At 49.7% G+C, this 13,784-nt stretch overlaps 1 protein-coding gene across 6 annotated transcripts in view; it reads right to left on the bottom strand.

Moving 5' to 3' along the window:
• The window catches only part of LIMS1 (LIM zinc finger domain containing 1), a 97,560-nt gene that overhangs the window by 53,198 nt on the left and 30,578 nt on the right, over nucleotides 1–13,784 (bottom strand). Inside the window, exon 1 of one of the 6 annotated variants that reach the window (XM_036257029.1) lies at nucleotides 8,206–8,421. The exons of 4 other annotated variants lie outside the window; for them this stretch is intronic. In XM_036257029.1, the coding sequence (XP_036112922.1) occupies nucleotides 8,206–8,327 (122 nt within the window). In that variant the 5' untranslated portion in view covers nucleotides 8,328–8,421. Of the gene's footprint in view, nucleotides 1–8,205; nucleotides 8,422–13,784 lie in introns of those variants that run through there. One more of the 6 variants, XM_036257030.1, reaches the window with a different exon arrangement.

Genomic DNA, 13,784 nt, shown 5'->3' with positions numbered 1-13,784 from the left:
CTTCATTTTTTACTTTTAATTAATTAAATGTATTGGGGTGACATTAATTAGTAAGATTACACAGATGTCAAGTATACATGTCCATGGTACATGCTGTGTACCCGGTGCCCACCACCCAGCAGAAGGTTAACTTCATGACAGAAAGGAAAGGTGACTTTCTCTGCACCCCTCCCGTTCTGGTCGCAGCTCCACGGGGACAGGCCGGAAAGGAACGCCGGAGGGAGCTCGCCAGTCAGCTTCACAGAGACCCAGACTTCTCGGTCCACTCTGATGGACACTCACCTCCCAAGCCCTGACCCAGCCCTGACGCCGCGCAGCCAGGCAGAACGGGCGGGGGTGCAGAGGCCAGCAAGGCCTGTGTTCGCAGCCACCACAGCCAGAAACCGCCGCAGACAGCAGGCACAAAATGAGCCCGGCTGTGCTCTGCAAACCTTGTTTACGAACACTGCAACATGGCCTCATGTCATTTCACATGCTGTGCAACACTCTTCTTTGTGCCCAAGCATTTGAAGCCGGCACAAGTCAGGCGGCGGCAGTTCGCTGACCTCTGCGTGAGACTGTTTCGATCCCACAGCGGGGACTTGCACTGCGAGGTGTCCCAGTCAGTCAGTTCCAGCACCTTTATATTCGAGGCACAAGTGACTGCGAGTTTTAGAGAGGAGTGGGGGGACTGGTACACTGTGTTTTTCACTCCGGTTTCCTCAAAAAACACTGTTTGGGGACAACATAAGTTCACAACCAGAATACACAGGATCGTGCATGTTATTTTTGGTCAACAAAGGTTTCAGGGAAGAAAGGGCCGGTGCCTGTTCAAGGTGAGGCTCAGTGCCAGAGCCCAGCAGACAAGGGCGTGAGCACTTTCCTCTCCTGAGCCCACGGCCACGCTGGGAAGTGGTCAGTTCTATCCGGCTCTGCGGACCAGGACACCAAGGCCATCAGTATGTGTACACAGTCTGTACACACAGAGTCCCGGCACATAAACACACGTACAAGTTTTTATCCAAATCCTCAACATTTAGCTTTATAAAGGAAAACACTTCCAACTGCTCCTTAGACGTGTCAGATTCTACCTAAAATTAAGAACAAGTTCTAGAACTTAAGATAAAAGCCCACAGGACACTTTCTGCTAGTAGTGACAGTTACTCTTTAAACAAGATAAATTGCTGTAACAACGCCCTCAAACACAGTGGGTAATATTCCACCGTACAAAAGCACACAGAATAATGAGTTTCAGATTACACTTAACACTTTTTTTCTTTTTAAACTTATCTTTATTGTCGAATGTATTACAGATATCCTCCTTTTTCCCCCACTGACCCCCTCCTCCCCGCTCTGACCCCCCTCCTGCCTTCCCCACACTGTTATCTGTGTCCATTGCTTATGCATATATGCACAGAAGTTCTTTGGTTTATCTCCCCCACCCTTCCCTTTGAGGTTCATCAGCCTAACAACCAATTTGAACTTCTTAATCCCTTCACCTCTTTCACCCATTCCCCTAACCCCCCTCCCGTCTGGCAACCAACAAAATGTTCTCTGTATCTATGAGTCTGTTTCTGTTTTGCCTGCTCATTTTGTTGGTAAATTCAATTGTTGATAGATATGTATTTATTGCCATTTTATTGTTCATATTTTATCTTCTTCTTCAAGAACATCTGTCAACATTTTATAAAATACTGGTTTGGTAGTGATGAACTCCTTTAGCTTTTTTTTTTTTTTTTTTTTTTGGTCTGGGAAACTCTTATCAATCGATTCTAAATGATAGCTTTGCAGGACAGAGTAATCTTGGTTGTCCGTCGTTGCTTTTCATCACTTTGAATATTTCTCGCCACTCCTTTCTGGCCTGCAAAGTTTCTTTTGAGAAATCAGCTGACAGCCTTATGGGAACTCCCTTGTAGGTAACTGACTGCTTTTCTCTTGTTGCTTTTAAGATTCTCTCTTTGTCTTTAACCTTTTACATTTTAATGATGATGTGTCTTGGTGTGGACTTTGGGTTCATCTTGTTTGGGACTCTGTGCTTCCTGGACTTGTATGTCTGTTTTCTTCATCAAGTTAGGGGAGTTTTCTGTCATTATTTTTTCAAATAGGTTTTCAATTTCTTGCTCTCTCTCTTCTCCTTCTGGCACTCCCATGATGCAAATGTTGGTACTCTTAAAGTGGTCCCAGAGGCTCCTTACACTATCCTCATTTTTTTGGATTCTTTGTTCTGATTAGGTGTTTTTTATTTCCTTATATTCCAAATTGATGGTTTGCTTCTTGATTCCCTGTACTAGTGATTCCCTGTAAATTATTCTTTATTTCAGTTAGTGCATCCTTCATTTCTGAATGGTCCTTTTTTATGCTCTTGAGATCCTCATTAAGTTCCTTAACATCCTCACTAAGTTCCTTGATGTTCTCACTAAGTTCCTTAAGCATCCGTATAACCAACGTTTTGAACTCTGCATCTAGTTGATTGCTTATCTCTGTTTTGTTGAGTTCTTTTCCTGAAACTTTGTTCTGGTCTTTCATTTGGGACATGTTTCGTCCATTTGAGACACTGTCTCGTCATTTTGGCTGCCTCCCTGTTTGTTTCTATGTATTAGGTAGAATTGCTATGTCTCCTAGGCCTCCTTGGGTGGCCTGCTATAGTAGATGTCCTGTAGGGTCCAATGGCACAGCTTCTCTGATCACCCCAGCTGGGACCTCGAGGTGCACCCTTAGTGTGGATTGTACACCCTTCTGTTGTAAGTGATCTTGATTGCTATTAGCACATCAATGGGAGGGATTTACTCAGGCTGATCAGCAGCAAAGACTGGCTGTGCCCACTGACCACTGACCTCTGACTACCTTGGAGGATCAGCTGTGCAGGGGCCCACCACACAGAGCAAGACTTACTTTACCATGGCTCTGGTACCCAGAGTCCACTCCTTGAGTGTGTCACTAGTGGAGGTGGTTGGGTGGTGGTGCTTTGACGTGGTCTGAGGCTGTCCACTGGGTGTGCTGACTCTGGGCCAAGGTCAGCCACTGACTGTATTCTACCCGGGGTCACCAGGCATAAGCTACAAAGTGATCTGCTGATGGCTGCTTCTTGTGCTGGGCTTGGAGGTGCCCAGGAAAAGCCAAGCTGTGAACCAAGGCTGGCTGCTTCTAGTGCCAGGCCCGGGGCCACTTAATGAGAGGTATGGGGCTTCCTGAGACCAGATGGTGCTTGTTTGAGAGAATTTGGGGAAATCTGAAGCAGGAGCCAAGACAGGCCAATCCTATGGTAAAGCAACTGGCAACAGCTTGGGTCGACCCGAAAGTTGGGTGGGGCAGGGCCTCAGGGAATCACCAGGGCAGGGCAGTGTGAGCCAGGTTGCTGGAGTCCCAGATATGAGGGCCATCTGCCTTCCCTGTGGGGGAAGGGCTCACCAAAGGAACAAAGACCTCTGCTATTGCTTCTGTCTGAGAGAAAGCTGCCCCTCCAGTCCTCACCCCAAGCCCAAACAGCTCAGTTCTTCCCTCTATGTTTCTGGTGCCTTCAAGCTGCTTCTCCAAGTAAGTCCGTGCACAGGCCCTTTAAGAGGAGCTGCCTGGGGCTCCAGCAGCCTCAGCCTCAGTTCCGGCTGGTTTCACAGCCAGAAGTGATGGGGATTCTCTTCCTGGCACTGGAACCCTGAGCTGGGCGCCTGGTGTGGGACAGGGACCCCTCACTCCTCAGGGAGGACCTTCCCAGCCGAGGTGTCCCTCCTGATTAGTATCTGCCACACGTGGGTGTGGGACCAGCCCATCCGCCTCCACCCCTCCTACCAGTCTTCTTTAATTTCATGTTGTAGACTTTCCTTCAGCTCAATGTCAGGTGGTTCTGAATGATGGTTGTTCTGTAGTCTAGCTGTAATTGTGATGTAGTTGTGGGAAGAAGTGATACTGTGATTACCTACGCTGCCATATGGTACTCTTAATACTTTAAAAATCAAGATAGTAATTTTCATGCTACCTTTATATGCTTCTGATTTAAACCATCTCATGTTTAAAGCCAGAACCATTCTCATGTCTATTACAGTACTCTCTAATTTTATTTTTTGTTAATCTTCACCTAAGGACACATTTTCCATTTATTTTTTTTAGAGAGAGTGGAAAGGAGGGAGGGAGAGAGAAACATCGATCGGCGGTCTCCTGCACATGCCCCAACCGGGGCCAGGGATCAAACCCACCACCTGGGCACCTGCCCCTGACTAGGAATCGAACCCGCAACCATTTGGTGCGTGGGCTGATGCACCAACCACCAAGCCACACTGACCAGGGCTACAGTGCTCTTAGACGTGTGTGAGTGTCCGAGCCGTGTCCCTGCAGTGCTCTTAGACGTGTGTGTCTGAGCCGTGTCCCCGCAGTGCTCTTAGACGTGTGTGTGTGTCCGAGCCGTGTCCCTGCAGTGCTCTTAGACGTGTGTGTGTGTCAGAGCCGTGTCCCTGCAGTGCTCTTAGACGTGTGTGTCAGAGCCGTGTCCCCGCAGTGCTCTTAGACGTGTGTGTCAGAGCCGTGTCCCTGCAGTGCTCTTAGACGTGTGTGTGTGTCAGAGCCGTGTCCCTGCAGTGCTCTTAGACGTGTGTGTCAGAGCCGTGTCCCTGCAGTGCTCTTAGACGTGTGTGTCAGAGCCGTGTCCCTGCAGTGCTCTTAGACGTGTGTGTGTGTCAGAGCCGTGTCCCCGCAGTGCTCTTAGATGTGTGTGTCAGAGCCGTGTCCCCGCAGTGCTCTTAGACGTGTGTGTCAGAGCAGTCGCAGTCTCTCACTTAACAGAAAGACGTTTTCAGGCAGTGAGCACAGCCCTTGCTCGCTTCTGAGAGTTCTGCTGGAGTCCACAGGCCAGGAGAAGGGGCACATGAGCCGGAAGGGATCGGAGCAGGACGGCTGTGTGATAGTACCTGCCTTCAGCATCAAATAACCGCTCCAGGTAGAGCCCGTGCGGGTGACATTCAACGTGCCAGACCTGGGTGCCCTGAAGGGAGGCCCGTGTCTGACCCATGACTGCACCTTTTTTTTTTTTTAATCCTCACCCTAGGATATTTCCCCATTGATTTTTAGATAGAGTGGAAGGGAGGGAAGGAGGGAGAGGGTGGGAGAGATAGAAACATCAATGCAAGAGAGAGGCATCCATCTACTGCCTCCTGCCAGCCCCCACTGGGGATCGAGCCTACAACCCGGGCATGTGCCCTGATTGGGAATCAAACAGGGCCTCTCAGTCCATGGGATGAGGCTCAATCCACTGAACCACACCGGCTGGACTTTACCCTCATTTTAAAGAGAAACAGACTTAGGTTCACCATAATGACAGACCTGGTCCAGCTGAGTGGCTCTGAAATAGGTGTGCCTACTTTCTTTTTTTAAAATATTTTTTCCTTTATTGATTTGAGAGAGGAAGAGAGGGAGAGAGAGATAGAAACATCGATGAGAGAGAACATCGACTGGCTGCCTCCTGCATGCCCCCCACTGGAGGTTTGGCCCCACAACCTGGGCATGTGCCCCGACCGGGAAGTGAACCGGCGACCTCTTTGTGCATGGGTCGATGTCCAACCACTGAGCCACACTGGCCAGGCAGGTGTGCCTACTTTCAAAATCCCTCCCCTCCCGATTCCCGTCAGCTAAGAACTTGCGTGAATACCAGAAATACCAGGGAAGAAAAAGCCCTGCCTCCCGACGCTGATAGAATGTCCACGGAGAAACAGACGACCGCCCCGTCCCAGCTGAGCACTGCTCTCCCAACGCAAGGAAGAGGGGCGCCCTCTGCATCATGGGTCAGAGACGGCAGGTGTGAAGTCTGTCATTATCAAGGCTACATCCCCGGAATGGCTGGAAAAGACTTCCTTTCGTTAAGAATCTCTCTCTCCTTTAACTTAAACCGGGCAGAAGAGAAACTCTCGTCCCAAGGCCGTTCTAACCGCACGGACACCCACCTTCTTGGGCACCCGTTTGGCCTTTGCTCCTGTCTGAGGAGGAGGAAAAGTCTCAAACGGTGCTTTAAACATCTTTACTTAAAAAAAAAGAAAATCCCTTCGGACCATCCATCTAAAATCAAAACTGTTTCTGGTAACTTTTCACTCTGGGATCAAGAGCAGATGCGTCTATAACTAAGTGTCGATTTTAGAAGTCAGGTCCAATAGCCGATCTGGTTAGCAAGAGAAAGCGCAATAGTTTCCTTAAAACTCACGCTTACAACTTATAATATTTCAAACTCTGAAGCTTTTAAGCTCGGTTTTTTCTAATCCAGAGTTAATAAATTAAATGTAGCTAAGAAACACCTGATATAGTCGGAAAAATGCTAATCATGTTAGTATCACTGACAGTTTTTTATTTTTTTGGAGACGTTTTATAAGCATTTGCTTGAGCCAAACTGGGGATAATGTCAGAAGCAAGATCTCAGATGCTCCCCAGAAGAGTTCTTTAATGTTACTATTCTTTTTTTTTTTTTTTTTTTTTTATCCTCACCCGAGGACATTTTTTTGTTCAGATAGAGAGGGAGGGAGAGAGAGGAAGAGAGAGAGAGAGAAACATCGACGTGAAGGGACACATCGAGTGGCTGCCACCCGCACGACCAACCAGGGCCGGGGACAAACTGCAACCGAGATACATGCCCTTAGCGGGAACCGAACCCGGGTCTCTCGGGACCGCAGGCCGATGCTCTAACCGCTGAGCCAAACCGGGCAGGGCAATGTTACTATTCTTTTCAAAGGCAGTGAGAGGTGCTAACTGTCAAAAAGCAGCTCCTGTGGTATACCTGGCTAAGTCGAAGAGAAAGGCAAACACTGTGTGACTTCACTTACACGTGGAATCTTAAAAAATGAACAAACAAGCACAAACACACCTCTAGATGTCGAGAACAAGCTGATGGTTGCCAAAAGGGAAGAGGACAGGGAGGGGGGTGAGATAAAATAAAATTATATTAAAAAAATACAAAATTTTTAAAGAGAGTGCAAGGGAGGGAGAGAGACAGCAAGAAACATGATGTGAGAGAGACACATTGGGTAAGAATTGAACCCGGGACTCTCTGGCCCACGGGCAGACCCTCCAACCCGAGCCACTCAAGCCAGGGCGAATAATACAAATTTAATATAAGTTTAAAAGAGCGTCCTTATCGCCCTGGCCAGTTTGGCTCAGCGGTTAGAGCGTCGGCCCGTGGACCACAGAGGCCTGGGTTCGGTTCCCGCTAAGGGCATGTACCTCGGTTGCAGTTTGTCCCCGACGCCGGTGGGGGTCGTGTGGATGGCAGCCACTCAATGTGTCTCTGTCACGTTGATGTTTCTCTCTCTCTTCCTCCCTCTCTCCCTCCAGCTCTATCTGAAGATAAATGCAAAAATGTCCTCAGGTGAGGATAAAAAAAAAAAAAGAGCGTCCTTGTCAATGTTTCCTTGTCCAATTTAAACAGAATTTACAGTAAACTGAGAACGGGCACGCAGGAAAGAACAACAGTACACAGACGCCCCCACCGCCAACGGACGGTCACCAGCGTGGGTGCGCGGGCAGGTCAAGTACTAGACAGTGTGTCACACAAGGAAAAGGAAGTCTGTTCACTGAGCTCCTCAGGGCTGAAACAGGAACAGAAAATCCGGACCCTTCTAGTTCACAGAATTTTAACATAGAGCTTCAAGTTGCTAGGGCCTTTTAGACCCTAAAATCTAAACAAAATTCAATAGTTGTAACAAAAACCAAAATTGTGCAAATGAACGCTGAAACCAAAAGACCCCTCCCCTTTCTGGTTAACAGGGTCTCCAGATGTTTGAGGTCCCTCCTTCCTAGGTGGCCGAAACAGTCTCTCTGCATCCCTTTCCCAAATTCATTTCAATAACAAAGACTCCCGCTTCAACACCCCGCCCACCCAAACTCCAGACTACACTCACCACCACGAACGGGAAAAATTCCTCAACAAACACGTTCTGATGAACCACGGCAATCTATCTTCCAACTGAGGGGGGTGAAATGAACTGTTTCTAGTTTAACTATTCCTGTGGTGACCACATGGCTTTTAAAGACACAGGTCTGGGGAAGAGCTGAAGCAGCAGGGGACCGGTGGAGACAGGGAGAGAACCGAGTTCCGCACGGTCCCAGCCCAGCCCAGTCGGGTGGTGTTCGGTCTGGAACAGCCGATTAGGAGGTTCCCTGGGGGATCCCAGCTGCTGTCCCCACGGGCAGGAACCTCCCTGCAGTCACAGGCTGCGACGCGACCCTGAGCCGAGGTGACTCGGACGCGGCACTCACCTCAGCTCTTCCTCCTGCACCCCATTCAGTCTCAAGCTATCGGGGCGATCTCGTCTCCGCCTGTAGAGCCCTGAATGGCAAAGCTCCTTCAGCTGCAATTCACTCATACTTCTCCCCGCCATCAATGACCACCGTGTCGCGCTGAGCAGGGTGGCTGCCGCAGGGCTCGGCACACCTGACCGAGGGACCTCCAGGCAGGCGCCCGAGGCACAGCTTCCTGTTTCTCTGCCGGTACACACCCTCCTGGCAAGGCCTGGCTGGCTTATCTCTGGGCCCTGCACCTTGAAGGGAGGGGGGTGGGGGGTGCTGAGGGGGAGGGTGACCTGGGTCGCTCACATGCTTACTAATAAGCAAAATTTAATGGTTATGAATAATTACACCAATTCCTTTACAAATCTTTCCTGATCACTCTGCATGAAAATTGGGCTGAAATGCTGCAGTAAGGTAGTGACTGAAAGGCCCTGGCCTGTGCCATTTGTCAGGAAACCATTAACATGTCACAGGCAGCTGCAGTTTGAAGAAGTTCCTGGTCATCATGAGCTCTTTGGAACATTTTCCTTAAAGGGGGAGGAGGGGAGAATTAGAGAAAAACAGTCCAATTCCTCTTTCTCACACTAGACTAAATCCTCTTTAGAAAGGAAGTATCTTTCCCCCCATTAAATATTACTCAAATGTTCACCACTGAAGGAAAAGTGGTTTCTCTCATCCACGCCCATTCAGTGGTTTTCAGAATGTCTCCTACCCACGCCGAACACTCCCATCACAAACCGTGCACCTGGGCCTGGCGCCATCGGGTGCCCACGAACCCTGTGCCTCTCTGTGTACTTACAGTGACAGTGAGAAAGGGGACTGGGGCAGGTCCGCACTTGCAAGGGCAGCTTGTGGATAATGGACGTCGGATAACATGGGGAAAGTACTTTTTTTGTTGTTCTTTTTAGTTGTTGCTCTTTCTCAATTACAGTTTGCATTCACCATTATTCTGTATTCGCTCCAGACTACCGCAGAGTGGTCAGGGAACATGTACTTTCCAGGGGTCCCTCGGTACTTCAAGTGCCCAGCTACGCCGCCACTGCTGCGCGACTCCCTCCGCTGTGCCTGCATCTGTGACTAGCCTGCCCCCCAGCTGCACTGCCAGCCCCACCCCATTTACCCCCAGCTCGCATGTCAGTGCCAGAGCAGGCCGGGCAGCCTCCGACCGGACATGACACACAGGCAGATCCTCGGCAAGTTCTTAGCCAGCAATGTGACTTCATGGTTCCAGTAACTTCTCTTTAAGTCATCTGTCAGCTTCTTTCCATTCTAAACTCCCCCCAACAACCAGAGCACAGGGAAATGGGTCTGAAACATCCTTTTACACCAGGAACCAAAAAGTCAATCCAGCCCTGGCCGGGTGTGCTCAGCGGTCAGAGCGTCGGCCCACAGACCAGAGAGGCCCAGGTTCGGTTCCCGCTAAGGGCACGTACCTCGGTTGCAGTTTGTCCCCAGCCTGGTTGGGGTCGTGTGGGAGGCAGCCAGTCGATGTGTCTCTCTCACATTGATGTTTCTCTCTCTCTTCCTCCCTCTCCCCTTCCCACACTATCTGAGATAAATGCAAAAATGTCCTTGGGTTGGGATAAAAAAAAAAAGGTATCCCCAAAATACAGGGGAGTGAAAATCTCACCCCTTCATGCAGGACAGGCAGATGCCAGCTTGCTCCCCTTAGGGGTACCATTTGTCAGCTTGGCTCTATGGTCCCAAAGGAAAACAGACAACTTTCTATAGCTGCCATCAAAATATAATGCATGTTTTTAAGATGTAGGGAAAAAACTACTATTTTGTGACTACACTAGAGTTAACTAGTGATAGAACATGTTAAAAAAAAAGTAAGTGACGAATGGATATTCTTTCCCTGCAAGGACACACAGGAACAGACAACTCTGGTGTCTGCAGACGGCTCCTCCGCTGCAGCTCCTAGCTTCTGAGCTGCGGGAACACCGCCTATACTTTAGCCCTCTAGAACTCAGATTTCCACGTCTGTGTGCAGAGCCCTGGGACCCTACAGAGGTCTAAAATATGGAAAAGTTTACAGGAATAAAAACATAAAATTAGGATTCCTAAAGTATCTGCTTCTCACATATTTGTCAGGACAGGTGGAAAACAAATAAAGAGAAACAACTATCAATCTTTAATTTTCTTTCACTCCACATGCCTGATGAATAAAATGCAAATTAACTGTATTCACTACAAAGACAGAAACGTCAACATTACCTAGGACTTGTTCCTACAGAAACATGTAAATAAGAGAGCTTGATTTTTAAAAGAGCTTTTAAAAAAGTATCAGACCAGAGAGTCCCAGGTTCGGTTCCCGCTAAGGGCATGTACCTCGATTGCAGTTTGTCCCCGGCCCCAGTTGGGGTCGTGTGGGTGGTAGCCACTCAATGTGTCTCACATGGATACTTCTCTCCCTCCCACTTTCTCTGAAGATAAATGCAAAAATGTCATCAGGTGAGGATTAAAAAAAAAAAAGTAACACATCATGCTGATAAGGAAGAGCCTGGTAACCAGGAACGGTTAACAAGACAGGAAACACCTAACCGTGTAGGATGAAGCCTGTGTTTGATGAGTGTAAGGTTAAAAGAATGTGAGCAGAAAACATGTTCCCAAACTCTGTAAAAACAAACAGAACATCTCGGCCTCTAACTTTTAAACGGCTGTGCCAATAAATGGGAATTTCAGTGAACTGGTGTTTCCTTCTAACAAGATTGTCACAGCACAGCTGAGAAAAATTAAGTTCTGGGGCTTTGGGAACAGCTTTTAAACACTGCCCTCTTGCCCTGGCTAGTTTGCTCAGTGGTTAGAGCGTTGGCCCACAGACCGAAGGTCGCGGGTTCGATTCTGCTCAAGGGCACACACCTGGGTTGTGCAGGTTAAATCCCGACTCTTGCCATGTTGGAGGCAACCAACTGATGTGTCTCTCTCACACTGATGTCTCTCTCTCTCTTCCTCCCTCCCACTCTGCCTAAAAAAAATCAATGGAAAAAATCCTCAGGTGAGGATTAACAACAATAAAAAAACAAAGAAAATAATAAACACTGTCTTTTCACTGAAAACACAGAGACAGAGAAAAGGGCTTCCTCTCTCGCTCCCTCGTGGCCCTTCAGCTGTGCCCTGGACCCTGACTGCTCCAAGCTGGTCCGGTGAACATGACACAGACGACGGCAGCCACCAGCTCTGAAAGGGAGACCCACACATGCCCCAGGTCCCCCGCACAGCACCCCTGCACACCAGCGAGGAGGCAGGGAGCAACCCTGAGACAGCAGGACCCCCACAGGCAAGGGCAGTGTCCTGTCCTCATTTTCCTTTCTTACTTTTCTACAGAAGCAGAGTTACCCATTGTGCCTGATTCTCAGATCAGGAAATTTAAAATGAGCCTGCATCTCACACTCCTGTCCCAGGATGCTGCCGCCGAGCAGGGGCAGTCTGCGGCCGAGCGGTCTCTGTGGGCTCCACGAAGGGGAGCTCTGTGCCGGCACTCGGGACACTGTCTGGAGGCAGCCTGGCCTCCTCTTCAGTACGGAGTCCCTACTCTCCTCGCTCCTGTGCCACACCCTGGGCCTCTGCCTCTTCTCAGACAACTCCAGTAAGCGCACCCCCCCTGCGATGGCTGTTCACAACGGTTCCCAAAACTGCTGAGGCCGGCACCTCCTTCCCACTTCTGCAGTGCGGCTGGTCAATGAGCCCGTCACGACGACGCGGCCACTCTGTCCGGCCTGCTGGGTTCTCTCTGAATCCGTCCCGACCCCGTGTGCAATGTCCCCAGCACGCCGTCTCCTCCACAAACACAGCCCTCGGCTGAACCGGCTCCGTGCTCTACCTTCGTGCCAGGCTGACCTAACCCGGCAGTGTTCCCTCTTGAGCAGGGCAGTGGACCTTTTATGAATCTGATGGAAGTTAATGATGCTGTCTTAGAAAATGCTTGTGAGCATAACATTTTATAACCAGCTCAGGGAACCGAAGAGCCTTTGGAAGCCAACAGCTGGACTTGATCTCATCCGCATTCATCTCCCTTCCCCGAAGACCCCCCAGGCGCAGCGCAGGTCCTTCATCTCATCTGTTCCTTCAATACACGCTGGTGCCCTGCACCAGGCTAGACACTGTGCCAGGGCCCCTTTGCCCCCTTAGTTTTCCTCAGCCTCCTAACTGATCTTTCTGTCACTGATCTTATCCTCTTCTAATCTGTCCTCCAAACTTCAGTGTTCTTTTTAAAATGTAATTTGAGCCTTGGCCGGTTTGGCTCAGCACGCAGACCAGAGTCACGGGTCCAATTCCGGTCAAGGGCACGCACCTCGGTTGCAGTTCGTCCGGCCTGGTCGGGGTCCTGCGGGAGGCAGCGAGGCCTTGACTCTCTCGCACTGATGTTTGTCTCCTTCTCTCTCTCTGCCCCCCTCCCTCCCACTCTATCTGAGATAAACAGAAAAATATCCTCAGGTGAGGATTAAAAAATAATTAAAATAAAATGTAATTTGATCACTTATGGACTCTGCTGAAAAGCCCTTCGCCAGCCCCAGGGCCGGCGGCCAGCGGAGCCCGCCCCACCTGCACCGGGCTGAGCCCCAGCGGCTGCAGGACAGCGGGCGTCTCCTCTCCCCCTGGCCGTTCGCGGGCAGCTTCCAACGACTGGAAGACAGCTCTCCACCAGGACTCAGTGCAGAGGTCATCCCATATGACCCCGGGTGCCCACAATTCCCTCTGTGTCCCCCAGAACTCAGTGCTGACTCCTGCTGTCGGAAGCAGCATCCAGTGAGTTTCTCTACCGGCTCTCCCCTCGGAGGCCGGCAGTGCGTCCGTGTCCCTGCGTCTCAAGGCCTGGGACGAGGCAGGTGTCTGCCTGTGTTAGATAAACACGGTCCTTGGGTGAGCTGTCAAACAACTGATGACAGCGCCTAATCCCTGCACAACGCTACATTCGAGATGGAAGTTCCAGAGTCTGGAAACTTAAAAAAAAAAAAGTAACACTTAACATTACCTCAAGGAGATTTTTAAAAGACACAGCAATTCCAATTTTGGGCAATTTTACTTTCTTGGTGAGACTGTAAAAGAACTCAGAAGCTTGTCCTGGACGGTTTGGCTCAAGTTAGAGCATCAGCCCGCGGTCCGGAGAGACCCGGGTTCGGTTTCCACTAAGGGCACGTACCTCGGTTGCAGTTTGTCCCCGGCCCTGGATGGGGTCGTGTGGGTGGCAACCAGCTGATGTGTCTCTCTATCTAACATTGATGTTTCTCTCTCTCTTCCTCCCTCTCTCTCTCTCACTCTATGAATGCAAAAAGTGTCCTCAGATGAGGATTAAAAAAACAAAACTCAGAAGCTTTTCACATTTGCAGAGTAGAGCAGTAATGTACACAGGTATAAACTCTCCACTTGGAATAAGAACTGGCCTTGATATACACCGATGCCTGACGGTTGTTTTCAGTGCACTTGGTCCAAGCACCCTCCCCAGCCCACTCTCCCCCAGCATCGGAGGGCGGGGAGACCCAGCTGAGCATCAAACCTCTAAAACAGAACCAGTGCCACCGGACTATCAGTTCTGCCCACACAGAACC

Source organism: Molossus molossus, unplaced genomic scaffold, assembly GCF_014108415.1.
Source record: "Molossus molossus isolate mMolMol1 unplaced genomic scaffold, mMolMol1.p scaffold_m16_p_12, whole genome shotgun sequence".
Taxonomy (NCBI): Eukaryota; Metazoa; Chordata; class Mammalia; order Chiroptera; family Molossidae; genus Molossus; species Molossus molossus.
The sequence above is the reverse complement of the archived record's forward strand: the minus strand, read 5'-3'. Positions and strand labels throughout refer to the sequence as shown.